This window comes from Triturus cristatus, chromosome 10, assembly GCF_964204655.1.
Source record: "Triturus cristatus chromosome 10, aTriCri1.1, whole genome shotgun sequence".
Lineage (NCBI taxonomy): Eukaryota > Metazoa > Chordata > Amphibia > Caudata > Salamandridae > Triturus > Triturus cristatus.
The window spans coordinates 447,581,716-447,595,504 of NC_140593.1; the positions used below are offsets into that span (position 1 = coordinate 447,581,716).

Below are 13,789 nucleotides of genomic sequence, written 5' to 3' on the forward strand. Positions count from 1 at the left end.
GTCCCACTTGCGCTTCGTTGTTAATTTGGATATCCACACAGTAGTGCTTAGTGAACGTATGCACTGAAGACCATGTTGCCGCTTGGCCAATGTCTTGGATAGGTGTGTTTGCTAGAAACGCAATTGTTGCTCCTTTCTTCCTTGTTGAGTGAGCATGAACTGCTCCTTGTAATGGCTGAGCTGCCTGCTTGTGGCAGAGCAGAATGGTTTGTGCAATCCATCGTGCAATGGTATTTTTGGTAACAGGTCGTCCCAAAAAACGCTGGCGAAGGATACAAAAAATTGCTTTGTTTTTCTGCATTCTTTTGGCCTCTCCATATAGTACATCACTGCCCTCCTAGCGTCCAGTGTGTGTAAGACTCTTTCTGTGCTCGTGGACGGTTTTTGGAAAAAACTTGGTATTTGAACCGTCTGGTTGATGTGGAACTTAGACACCACCTTTGGCATGAAATGCGGGTCCGTGGTCATGACAATCCTATCACTGTGTATTTGCAGGTAGGGCTCTTGGAGCGTTAACGCTTGCAATTCACTTACTCTTCGTAGTGATGTGATAGCCACTAGGAAGGTTGTCTTTAGTGTGAGCATATGCAGTGTAGCTTTGTGAATAGGCTCAAATGGTGCTTTCATTAGCTGTGTGAGCACTACATTGAGGTTCCAAGCCTACAAGTCCATCTTAATCACGCCATAGTTCACAGATACTACAAGAGAATAAAAAATTAAATCCAAGAAGCACACACCTATTTTCAGGCAAACCTTTCTTGCTGCTAATGCAACAAAATGAATATTCAAGACTGTAGATTCACTATTTACTCCTAGCGGAGGCAACATTCCGGTTATTCCTTTCAAAGATCTGTGATTTAGCAGATTATTTGTCAAAAGATTTGGAAGGTCTGTCTTTTTTTTTTACAATCCAGGATTCTTATGATTCTTATGTATGTTATTTAGCTACTGCACACGTCATCAAAACAAGATAATGGTCAAATCTGAATCCAGCTCAATCGGGCTTCAGTCTTTTGCATAGCGGGGAGACAGACCTACTATCTGTGTTGGATGATAGACTAGGATGGCAGGGAACCGCTAATTTCATTAGAGCTCTCTGCTGCATTTTATAGCATCTCCCATAATATTGTCAATGTTCACATAAATGAGACATGACATTGTACTAGCCTGGCTCATTTCTTCTTTGCAAGATTTATCTCAAGTGAAGAAACTCCCTTTTCAGCCTTTTTAGTGAAGTTAAATAAGGGGTATCTCAGGGCTCCTCTCTGAGGCAAACTTTAACATATACACCTTTGGCCCACTTGAGGCACTCCTTTGGCTTACATTTCATGATATATGCATAGTATAGCCAAATGATTATTCGAGTGGACAGTTTGTCAGGAATGAAAAAGAGAAGCATAAATAATGTCTCTCTTCAGTTGCTTTTTCAATGGCAAATAATGTTTCTAAACTGGATACTAAGAAGACTGAAAGCCTCGTGAAATGATTTGTGGCCAAGTGAACTGGGTGCACCCCAGCTATTTGGTCTATACATGCGCTAAATTTGAGATTAGTTTTTAACAAGGAGATTTCATGAGACTTCAAATTGATACGGTTACTCTTTCTACAAAAAATATGTCCATTACTTCCATTACACTGTCATGAACCAGTAATTCAAGGCATCATATTCATGTCTAGATTATTGCACAACATCCTTTATTTACTATCTCCAAAAATTCAACTTCGACGACAGATTGTTTGGAATTGTGCAGCAGGATAGGTTATGGAGTGTGCACAGAAGGTTTCATGCGTCTTGCCTGTGTCTTAATTAGCATAGCCACAGCAAGTCTTACCATGCATCACCAAACAACTCGATACCACTGGAGCAATAATCTTGGATCCATACTGCACAACAGGCATGGTAAAATAGTTTCCTCACATAATTATATCCAATATATAAGCAGTAAAAGTATCTAAATATGATTCAAGCTCTAGCATCGCATTTAACATTCAATGTTAAAACACGTTCAACGACTGTTGCCCCTCTCCTAAATGCCGCTTAAAGACCTGCATTTCGGAGTCGCATTTCCAGCTGCTTCAAAACCAGCTCCTGTTCTGGGTAGGAATCAATTTTCTCCTTTTGCAGGAATAGCAATTTCTGTAACATCAGGACTCTCCAGAACTTCCCATTATGGCAATGACATCTGATACTACTTTGACACCAACACAATAGAGTAATCATACTTTCAGGCAACAGAACTGCAAAACAGAGAGGCCATCCTGAGACCGGTTTCAAAATGTTAGCAGGCATTGAGGACACTCCTACTCCAAAAGAAAAAGTTACTTACCTACGGTAACTATCTTTCTGGTGGATACTCATTTACCTGAAGATTCCTGACAGGTAAAACAACCCCTGGCGTAAGACTGGAGCCAGAAACTTTAATGCTTCAAGGTTGCCAGTAGAGGGCACTGGACTCGGTCGGCGCCAGAAGTGACGTCAGATGACTCCACCAAACCCATATAACGCCCGCTCTTCCGTACTCACGTCACTTACCCTCTGTTTTTTCCAAGCCTCCAAAGTGAGAGGGTAGACTGACATCAATATAACCTTTTTGCAGTACCAAAAGAATGCATAAGGGAATTTTATTAATTGGAGTGCAGAAATCATCTATCAAAGGGGAAGATGGGTGGGTCAGTGAGTAATCTGTTGGTAGAGTATCCACCAGAAAGATTATTACCGCAGGTAAGTAACTCTTTCTTCTGATTGATACTTCGACCTACAGATTCCTCGGCTGCAGAACAGGTTCTACAGCAATCCCCCCGCCTTAGAGAAGGGTTGATGGATGATTATACCAGAAGTCCTGTAGGATTGACCTGGCGAAGTGATCATCCCGTATCACTTCAGAGTCCAGATAATGTTTTTTTGCAAATGTGCACTGGGAGGCCCATGTTGCTGCTTAGCACACATTCACAATCAAAACCCCATCCCATGCTAGAGTATAAGTGGTAGATTTGGCTCTGGTGGAATGAGCATGGATACCTTCTGGTGGTTCTTTCCTTGCCAAGGCATAGCACGTTTTAATGCAGAGAATTACCCACTGTGATGGTGTCCTCTTCTGAACCGCTTTCCCCTTTCTGGCACCACAGTAGCCAATGGAGAGCTATCATGCAATCGGTTTTCCTGGGTGCGATTAAGGTAGTAATTGACTACTCTCCTAGGATCTAAATGATGCAACCCCTCCTCCTCTTTTGTGGGATGAGGGGGGAGGGTAAAAAGTGAGAAGGATAATGGACTGGGCAAGATGGAAAAGAATGAACAGGTGGGAATTAAAGTAGCCCTGACTCGAAACATCACCTTGTCTTCGAAACATATTGTGAAAGGAGGGCGACTGCGAAGGTCTTATAACTCACTGACCCTCGTAGCAGAAGTTATTGCAACCAAAAATACAGCTTTGATAGTTAACAAACCAAGGGTGCTACCACAACTGTGAAGGAGCTCAAATGGGGAACAAATCAAAAATGTAATAACCAGATTAAAGACCCACTGAGGAATCACAAAGGGAGGAAAAAGGTCAGTCAGGCCTTTGAGAAAACACAACCACTGTTACTTAAACAGGGAAAAGTGATCTGGCAAACAAGGCAGCTAAATAACCCTTCACAGTTCCAATGGCACTTCCCTCTGAGCCAAGGAAAGCGCAAACTGCAGCACATGCATAGTTGCCCCATCTATTGGAAAAGACCATCATAGTGGAACGGAGACGCGCAGTTAAGAAGATTTCCACAACTTCTGGTGGTAGCTGAAAGGAGCTCAGTTGATGCAGCTCAATCTTCAAGCAGGCGGAGGTCTCGGAAATTGGGGTGCCGAAACATTCCACACGACGGGGAGAGAAGATTCGACTTGAATGGCAGACACATAGTAAAGCGCAGGAGGTGTGCATACCACATCCTTCTCGGAATATCCGGGTTGATGAGAATGACTAGGGCCCAGTCTTGGCAACTCTTCCTCAGAACCAGAGGAATCAAGGGTATGTGGGGAAATGAGCAGTGCCGCTGAAAGTTGCCCTTTTACTGAAACCCGTCCTCCCAAGGCTCTGGTAGAGATTCGCAAAATAACACTAGCTCAGACTGTCGGCTCAGACATTCAGAGACCCTGCTAGGTTATTGGCAGTGAGCCAGATCCCTTGGTAGTACGGACTCTGATTTTGTTGGGAGGGCCACAGGTTAGATTTGGGCTTGTTGACCGAAAAGCCCAGGTTGAACAGCAGAGGTGCTGTTGGCTGCAGATGGTCCAACACCAACTCTGGCAAACTGGCTTTGAGGAGCCAGTCGTCCAGATATGGAAAGATGGGGAGGTCAGACCATCTGAAATGGGTTATCACTACTGCATTCATCTTCGTAAAGTCTTGAGGTGCCCATGTCAATCCAAAGAATAGTACCACAAACTGGTAGTGTACAGGGCCCGCCACAAACCGCCAGTTGGATGGTGTCCCTAGACATGTAGGATGTGTACTCCCACAATCTCCAAGCGCCAACGCCAGTAGAACTTGAGCTACGGTCAGCATCTTGAACTTCTCCTTTTTGAGGAAAATGTTCAAGCTCCTGAGATCTAGAATATATGGCGGAGACCGCGGTCGTTCATGGGCACCAGGAAGTAACATTCTTAACAACCATGGCTCTTTTCCTTTTCGGACACTAGCTCTACTGCTTCTTTGAGAAAAACAGCTGCCACCTCCTGTTGCAGGATGGTCAGATTTTTGGAAGGAGGGCAAGGCAGGTGGATGAGGAGGAGGGTTGCAGAGTAGTTCTGCGACCTCTAGCTTTGCCACAGCCTTTGTACTGTTCGACAATGGGTTCTGCAGCTGCTGTTGTTGAAGGAGGGACATTGGGTAGTGGCGGGGATGAAAGAGCCGAAAGCTTCTATAGTCCCTGGCAGGCAGAGGCTGCAACCCTAAGGATCTCGCAGTGTGTTTGCAGGACCTAAACCACTCCAGTGCAGAGTCAGCTTTATCTCCAAAGAGTTGAAAGCCGTGGAGAGGAAGATCGATGAATTTGGCTTGGACATTCAACGACAAATTCAACGTCAAAAGCCAAGCATGCTGTTTTACTAAGATGCTGGTGGCCACTCCTCTGGTGACCGAATCCAAGGTATCCAAGCTAGAATTTATGATGCGCTGTGAAGCATTCTGACCATCGGCTAGGACTTCTTGGAATTATTTTTTCATGTCAAGCAGTACATGAGGGAGTATCATTTGCCCCACAAAGCATGGTTGTATCTTGCAAGCAAGCAATTTGCATTAAGGGATTAGAGAGCTATGCTCCCTGCTGGGAAGACTATCTTCCCCAAAGCCCCCATCCTTTTTGATTCTCTGTCAGAACGCACCGTTGGAAAGGTGCCACCAGATTGTGCTCCTCACCAGGAGGCTTGTATACCTAGGCTTTCTGGGAATGGGTGAGAAGTCAAGGAGGCTGGGTCGCCAGAAGCCAAACGATATCAGCAGGTGATTTATGCAGAGGAGGGTTTCTCCTATGTTGGTAGTACTGTGCCTAGCAGAGCATCGGCTCAGCTGGAGCCACCAAATGAAGCAGAACCTCAGTGAGGACATTAGTTTTAGTTTCAGTTGTGGGAAATTTCAGGTTCAGCACCTCAGCAGCCTTGAGCATCACTTTGAGGGGTGAGACAACCTCTGAAGTAGGTGGCCCGGTGGTATTATCCATAGCGCGTTCTGGTGAGGTGCCAGGCCTGTTTGCAAAGAGCAGTCCTTGAGGATCAAGGGGTACTTGCATGGGATTGTCGTCAGAAAAGTGCTCCAGTGGAGCAGTCAGTTCTGAAACTTTAATGGCGGTCAGGCTATATACGCCTCCTCTTCAAGAACCCTCTGGGCCTCTTGGTGGGAGTGAATTCGTGGCTCGACATCGGAGTGTGGTGCCAGTGGCTCCGCGCCGGTGGAGGTGGCACAGGTGGAGATGTTGGCGGCGGTATGGCCGCCATGAAGCGAATTGCCGAGTTGAAGCAGTATGGCGTCGGATCCACAGGAATGGCCCCCAAGGGCATTAAGAGAGGGAAGCTTTGCAGCTCTGTCAGGCCCAAATGCCTTTGTGAAAATGGCATGTATGGCGTTAAAAACTGTAGGATCGCACTAGGAAGTCGATAATTGTCTGGGCCCGCGAATAATGAATTGCTGGTTGTCAGTCCACAAGCAATTTCTCTGGGAAGCAGGTCTGCTCAGAGAATTCTCTATGGGGATAAGGATGAGCTCCAGCTCCGAGGACAAGGGGAGAGGGAGAGAATTGAGGAGAACTACCTCTAGGCCACATCTTGTCCATTTTTTATGTTTGTGGTGCCTTTAACCTGACGACGTCGATGGAGACCAGGATCAGTGGGACGGTTTTTGGTGATATCGCTTGCCCAGGCTATAAACAATTTGACCTTGCATTCCTTAAAGGCCTTAGGATTCATACTGACGCACGAAGAACACAACAGTGTTGTGGTCTGAGCCCATTCACCATAGACAAATGGCATGGGAATCTGTCTTGGACATTTGTCGATCACATTCCCTGCAAAGCTTAAATGCAGACGTTTTTGAAGGAGACATTCTTTTGCAGACATTCTTTTATAGAAGGTACTGCATACATAGTATTTATGAGCTACGGATCCACATCAAAGGTGCAGAAAAAGGGAACTGACGTTGGTACGCCAGGGAAGGCCCTACGTGGGCTCGGTGGTGTCATCTGACGTCTCTTCTGGCATGACTGAATCCAGCGCCCTCTACCACTGACCTTGAAACTTTGAAGTTTCTGGATCCAGTCTGACACCTCGGGTTGTTCTACAAGTGAGGAATCTGCAGGAATAAGTATCCATCAGGAACACCAGTAAAAGTGGTTATGAAATCCTATCACCTGACACCGTATTTAAATATGAGCAAACAAAACCAAGCTGTGGGCAAAATTCTTGCAGGACTATCGAAATTAACACCTGTGGTACCGAAAAAACCATTCCGTCAGGCATGTATGAGGAGGTGCCATAATTACTCGAGCGTTCTCCTTGGTTGTAGGGGACAGGATCACAAATGACGTGCCAGTGTGCCGCTACAATGCAAAAGATTTACTCGGTCCCAGACCAATGCCTGGGCTATTTCAAAAGCTACAGAATCTGTAGTAGACATAGTAATGGTAGGAAAGAAGTATGTTACTTACCCTGTCAGCATCTATTTTTAGCGTGTAGTGCTGCAGATTCCCATGCAATACATACTCCCGCCATCTAGTGTTGGGCTTGGACTCTGCAAGTTATTTTTCTCAAGGAAGTTTTATGATCTGCATTATGTATTGTTTCTCCTCCCTCTCGAAGTATTGCATATGTTTAACGGCTCCTTTGTTAGATAATGATTTTTTCCCCATGCCATATATGGAGTGAGAATACAGTCTGCTAAGTTAGCATTTGCTGTTGAACATGCTGTATTTGTGTGTATTCTTCTCATCACCTAATGCCTGCAGGAGAGGTTCATGTGAATCTGCAGCACCACACGCTACAAATAGATACTTACATGTTAAGTAACCTACTCCATTGATAGCATGTGTTGGCTGCAGAAACACATGCTATGCTAAACCCAGTCCCTTCACAATTAATATTTCTCAGCAAGCATCCCTAAAGCAATCCTCCTACTTACCACGGTCTCTTCCAAGCCCTTCAGGTCTTGCCTGGCTTGCTCACGCCTGTCTTGCATAACTCTGCAGATGAAATTAAAACATACATTTTCTATGAATATCATTCAAATTATATAAATAATACATGTGCAATGTATTTGCGGTTAAAATAGATTCAAATCACACAGAGTATTTTCCATAATAACAAAGAACAATCACTTTTTACGGTCCTTCTCAACCACATTTATTATTTCACCTAATTTTGCCACAATAAAGTGAAGTCCGTACCCTAATAGACTGACTCTACCCTAGTATTTGCCTAGCATATGTGGACCACTAAAGTATACAAAAAAGTGATGGATGGAATGCTTGAATTAATCTCAGCCACTGGCAATTACTCAGTTTGCATCCAAGTCCATTGTTATTTTGCACACCATGCCATCTCAGTTTGGACCCATTCATCCGCAAATCTGTCTTGACCCTCCTCCAATGGGAACAGTCCAGCCCAAACTGCTAGGCCAGGTCCTCACTGAACTAGAACACAAGCAACGCAGGACCACTTTTCCCCTAGTTTCATCCTACTTCTTTAGAATTTGTGACTCAGTACAGCCAGAAAAGCCAGGCAAATTTGGTGTTGGACTTAAAAGCAAACTCTGGTTCCTCTATGTGGGCATCCTTAGATGTAATCAAAAGGCTGTTGCTAGATCACAGGAACATGCAAGGGGTAACGGTTTTTTTGTTCCAGATAATACCTAAAGAACATGTTACTTACCTTCGGTAACGATAGATCTGTAAGAGAAATATATTACTTATAGATTCCTTACCCCCAGGCGTCAGACTGGATCCGGAGAAATTTTTTCGGAGCAGTACCCCTGCACGTCGGTCGTTGTGATCGCCGGGATGACATCGCAGTATCTACTTAGACACCGCCCTTGCGCGCGGACGTCCGTTCTTTACACAACATTCCACGCCAGAAGCGCAGAGCCATGAAAGACACTGACCATTGGTGCACAAAACTAGGGCCCTGAAAGGGAGTCCTTTACCCTAGAAGTCAGTGCGCAGAAGGGGGAGGATGGGTGGGACGGTAAGGAATCTATAACTAATATATGTCTCTTACAGATATATCGTTACCGAAGGTAAGTAACTTGTTCATCTGAAAGAGACTATTAGTTATAGATTTCTTACCTTAGAATAGATACCCCAGCAATACCAACCCCGGAGGTGGGTTTGCGAAGTAAGTTCACACCAGAAAGTCCTGGAGACCTGAACGGCCAAAGAAGCAGTCTCTCCAGACCTGGCTGTCCAGGCAACAGTGTTTTGTGAACGTGTGCAGGGATGACCACATGGCTGTCTGGCAGATGTCACTGAGGGGGACTCCACATACCAAAGCATTAGTATCTGCCGTCGCCCTGGTGGAATGAGCGCGCAGTCCTACTGGAGGTTCCTTCTTTGCCAAGGAATAACAAAATTTTGATGCAAAGAACGACCCACTGAGAGATGGTTCATTTTTGCACGGCCTGACCTTTCATGGCGCCCACATAGCCAACAAAGAGCAGGTTATCCACCCGGAATTGTTTTGTGCTACCTAAAGATCGAATGAAGGGCTTCGTAAAAACTACGAAGTCGGGCAGGGGACGCTCTGGCTGTCGGAAAAGAAGGAAAGCTCGGGCCGACCCAGTAGGCTTCGCAGGCAGAGCTGCAGGACGACCACCATCCGCATCCCGCGTCGGTCGATGGACGGGTAGAACGTGAAGAGGTACGGTACTTCTTCTCCTTCTTTTTGTGCTTCGACTTACCCTAAGACTTCGACGATGAGTGGTGGTGATGGCTCTGCGACCTCCCTCTCGACCGGAACCTCGAGTGGAGCGGAGGAGACTGCCAGGCCTCCGGAAGCTTTCAGGACAGCTCCCACAAAGACTTCGGATTCATGGCCCGACAGTTGGAGCACGCCTTCAGGTTTTGGTCGCGCTCCAGACACCAGAGGCACACGAGATGAGGGTCCCTAACCGACATCAACTTGTGACAGGCCTCACAAGCCTTGAAGCCAGTCCGACGTGACATCCCTACGTGCACCAGGAGTCAACACGGCTCGAAAAGATTTAGTCAAAAAGTGACTAAGGGTACCGCTCTCTCCAGATCTGCGCTGGTGGGCACGGAAAGGAATATGCTACTTACCAGTATGCATCTGTTCTTGGCATGTAGAGCTGCAGATCTATACACTGTGCATAGATCGCCATCTGGTGTTGGGCCCGGATGTTTGCAGTTTGTTTTTCTTCTTGGACAATCTTTGGAAGTCACGAGTTCGGTGACTCCTCCTTCGGTCCGTACTGCGCATGGGCTTCGGCTCCATCCTCAGATTTTTTTTCGCCAGCAGGGAAAAGATGGAGCGTAGTGATAATAGTAAAGAAACCCATGTGTGTTGTATCTAAATAAGATAGACTGGAACGGATACAGGTAGCCGGGGAGGCGGGTGGGCGTGTATAGATCTGCAGCTCTACATGCCAAGAACAGATGCATACTGGTAAGTAGCATATTCCGTTCGAGGCATATGAGCTGCAGATTATACACTGTGCATAGATTATATAGCAGTACCCAACCCTAGCGGCGACCACCGGTATCCGTTGCAGTGGTTTGAAACAGTGTCTTTAGTACAGCCTGGCCCACACTAGCTTGTTGTTTGGAGTGCACGTCTACACAGTAATGTTTTGTGAAGGTGTGCGGTGTTGACCATGTGGCTGCTTTGCAGATGTCATCTAAGGGTATGTTCCCTAGAAAAGACATAGAAGCCCCTATCTTTCTTGTAGAGTGGGCTTTAGGTGGAAAAGATAATGTTCTTTTGCTTTGTGATAGCAAATTTGTATGCATTTTACAATCCACCTAGCTATCTCTGATTTTGAGATGGGGTTGGCTTTATGCGGTGGAGAGAAGGCGACAAACAACTGTTTAGTCTTTCTGAAAGGTTGCGTTCTTTGTATGTAGTACAGTAAAGCCCTTTTAACATCAAGTGTATGTAGAGCCCTTTCCGCAACAGATTGAGGTTGCGAGAAAAAAACCGGTAATTCCACCGATTGATTGAGATGCAAGGGGGAAATGACCTTGGGCAGAAATTTTGGATTTGTGCGAAGTATCACCTTGCTGTGATGTATCTGTAAAAAGGGTTCTTGTATAGTGAATGCTTGTATTTCGCTAACCCTTCTAAGGGAAGTGATAGCTACGAGGAAAGCTGTTTTCCAAGTAAGGAACTGTAGCTCACATTTATGCATTGGTTCGAAAGGCGGACCCATTAGCCTTTACAAGAACTACGTTTAGATTCCACACAGGTGAGGGTGGTGCCCTGGGCGGAATTACTCTTTTAAGGCCTTCCATGAAGGCTTTGATAGCAGGCACTCTGAAAAGTGATAAATGCTGTCTGTTTTGCAGGTAAGCAGCAATTGCTGCTAGGTGTAGACGAATGGATGAATACGCCAGGTTACACCTTTGAAGATGGAGCAGATAGCATCTGATGTGCTGTATGGATACATCTAAAGGGTTGATTGTATTGTTACGGCAGTAAACAACAAATCTCTTCCACTTTGCGGCATAGCATGCTCGAGTGGTAGGACGTCTGGCTTCCCTGATAATGTTCATGCAATCAGGGGGAAGGTTAAGGTATCCAAATTCTAAGATTTCAGGAGCCAGATCGCAAGGTTGAGCTGAGCTGGGTCCGGGTGCCTGATTTCTCCATGGTTCTGGGTTAGGAGGCATGGGGACAGGTGCAGTTTTTGATGTGGTACCACCGAGAGCTGTAGTAGTATGGTGTACCACGGCTGCCTGGCCCATGTTGGAGCTACCAGAAAGAGTGTGAGGGAGTGCTGTTGTAGCTTCCTTACCACTAATGGAATTAGCGGGAGAGGTAGAAAGGAGTATGCAAATTTGCCTGACCAGTTCATCCATATCGCATTGCCTTTGGAGAATGGGTGTGGGTATCTGGCGGCGAAGCTTGGGCATTTTTTGTTTTCGTGGGTGGCGAAGAGGTCTATCTGTGGATGCCCCCACTTGTGAAAGAATGGGTGAAGAACTTGTGGATGCAGTTCCCATTCGTGCATTTGCTGCGTTTGTCTGCTGAGCAGATCTGCCATGGTGTTTGTATACCTGGGACGTGTTGTGCCAGGAGAAAGATTTTTTGTGGGATTGCCCATGCTCTGTGCTAAGCGAGAGAGCTGGGGAGAGTGTGTCCCCCCCTGTTTTTGAATATAATACATTGCAGTCATATTGTCTGTGCGAATGAGGACTGCTTTGGCTGAGATTTGTTTCTGAAACAATTTCAGGGCTAGAAAGATCGCCAATAACTCCAGATGATTGATGTGGAGTAACCTCTGTTGTGGCGTCCATACACCTTGCACTGTGAGGTGTAATAGGTGCGCTCCCCAGCCGGAGAGCGATGCGTCCGTTGTTAGAATCACCTGAGGAACCGGGTCCAGGAACGGTCGCCCTTTGGAAAGGTTTGTGGTGTTCCACCACTGCAGAGAGCGATGGGTGCGACCGTCCACCAACACCAGATCCGTCAGCTGTCCCTGGGCCTGGTTCCACTGGCGTGCTAGGCACTCTTGGAGTGGACGCATGTGGAGTCTTGCATGAGGCACTATGAAGATGCAAGATGCAAGATGCCATCATCCCTATTAGCTTCATGAACACTCTTGCTGGGAGAGAGTGCTGAAGAAGGAATCTTTGGCGCAAGGCTTGTATGCTTGCGATTCTGGCTGAGTTGGGATAGGCTATAGCTTTTGAGGTGTCTATAGTGGCACCGAGGTATTGCTTTGTGTGAGACGGTATCAGCTGGGACTTTTGGTGGTTCACCGTGAAGCCTAGCTGGTGGAGTAGTTGGATAGTAGTGTTTGTATGTTGCACACACTGGTTGTAGGACGCAGCTTTTATGAGCCAGTCGTCCAAGTAGGGGGAAGACGTGAATGTGTTGTCTTCTGAGGTGTGCCGCCACGACTGCTAGGCATTTGGTAAACACCTGTGGTGCGGTTGTGACCCCGAAGGGGAGAACCTTGAACTGATAATGCTGGCCGTCCACCACAAATCTGAGGTACTTTCTGTGAGAAGGGTGTATTGGAATATGAAAGTATGCGTCTTTCAAGTCCAGTGTAGTCAGAAAGTCGCCCTGACAGAGGAGTGGGAGAACGTGCTGGAGAGTTACCATGTGAAAATGGTCTGAATGTATGTATGCATTTAGAGGCCGTAGGTCTAGAATAGGCCGTAGGGTCTCGTCTCTCTTTGGTATCAGAAAGTACAGAGAGTAGACCCCTAAATTTTGCTGATTGACGGGGACCTTCTCTATAGCTTGTTTTTGCAAGAGGGAGAGTACCTCTTGTTTCAGCAGTGTGGTATGTTCTTGTGACATTGTACGGTGCCTGTGTGGAATATTTGGGGGGGTAGATGTTAGTTCGAGACAGTACCCTGATCGAATAATTTGGGTCACCCATTTGTCTGATGTTATGGTCTCCCAGGTTTAAAAGTCTTGTAGTCTGCCCCCGACTGGAGTGGAATGGTCTGGGGGGAGCGGGGGAAAGTCATTGCGTGGGCGGAGTGGCAGAACGGGCGGTGTTGGTTTTGCCCCTGCCTTTATTATTGTTTCCTCTATATCCACCTCTTTGATAGCCTTTTGAGAAGGTAGTCTGAGGAGGGGACTTGTAGGACGTAGAGGTGTTATCGGCAGAGTAACCTCTGCCAGTGCCTCGAAAGGAGGAACGGCGAAAGGAACGTCTAGGGGTGTGGGATTGTAATGCCCCCATAGACTTCGCCGTATCTGTATCCTTCTTCATTTTTTCCAGGGCTTCATCTTCTTTTGGGCCAAATAAGTGTTGTTGGTCAAAAGGGTGGTTTAATATAGATGCTTGGACCTCCGGCTTAAAGCCGGAGATTCTGAGCCAGGCGTGGCGACGAAGCAGAACACTGGTGTTTATAGCCCTGAAAGCTGTGTCTGCTGCGTCAAGGGCACATTTAATAGAGGTGTTGGTAATGATCTTTCCCTCTTGTATTAGTTCATGAGCCTTATTTTTATATTTCTCTGGGAGATGTTGCATGAGAGGCTCCAGCTCATCGTAGTGCGCTCTGTCGTACCGTGCCAGCAGCACTTGCGTGTTGGCGATGCGCCACATATTGGCAGCTTGCGAGGCAGTGCGTT

The 13,789-nt window shown here is 46.4% G+C and overlaps 1 protein-coding gene across 2 annotated transcripts in view; it reads right to left on the reverse strand.

Moving 5' to 3' along the window:
* Window positions 1–13,789, reverse strand: part of KIF5B (kinesin family member 5B) — a 721,610-nt gene that overhangs the window by 160,847 nt on the left and 546,974 nt on the right. For both annotated transcript variants that reach the window (XM_085631849.1, XM_085631850.1), the window contains exon 21: window positions 7,644–7,704. In XM_085631849.1, the coding sequence (XP_085487975.1) occupies window positions 7,644–7,704 (61 nt within the window). The remainder of the gene's footprint in view (window positions 1–7,643; window positions 7,705–13,789) is intronic.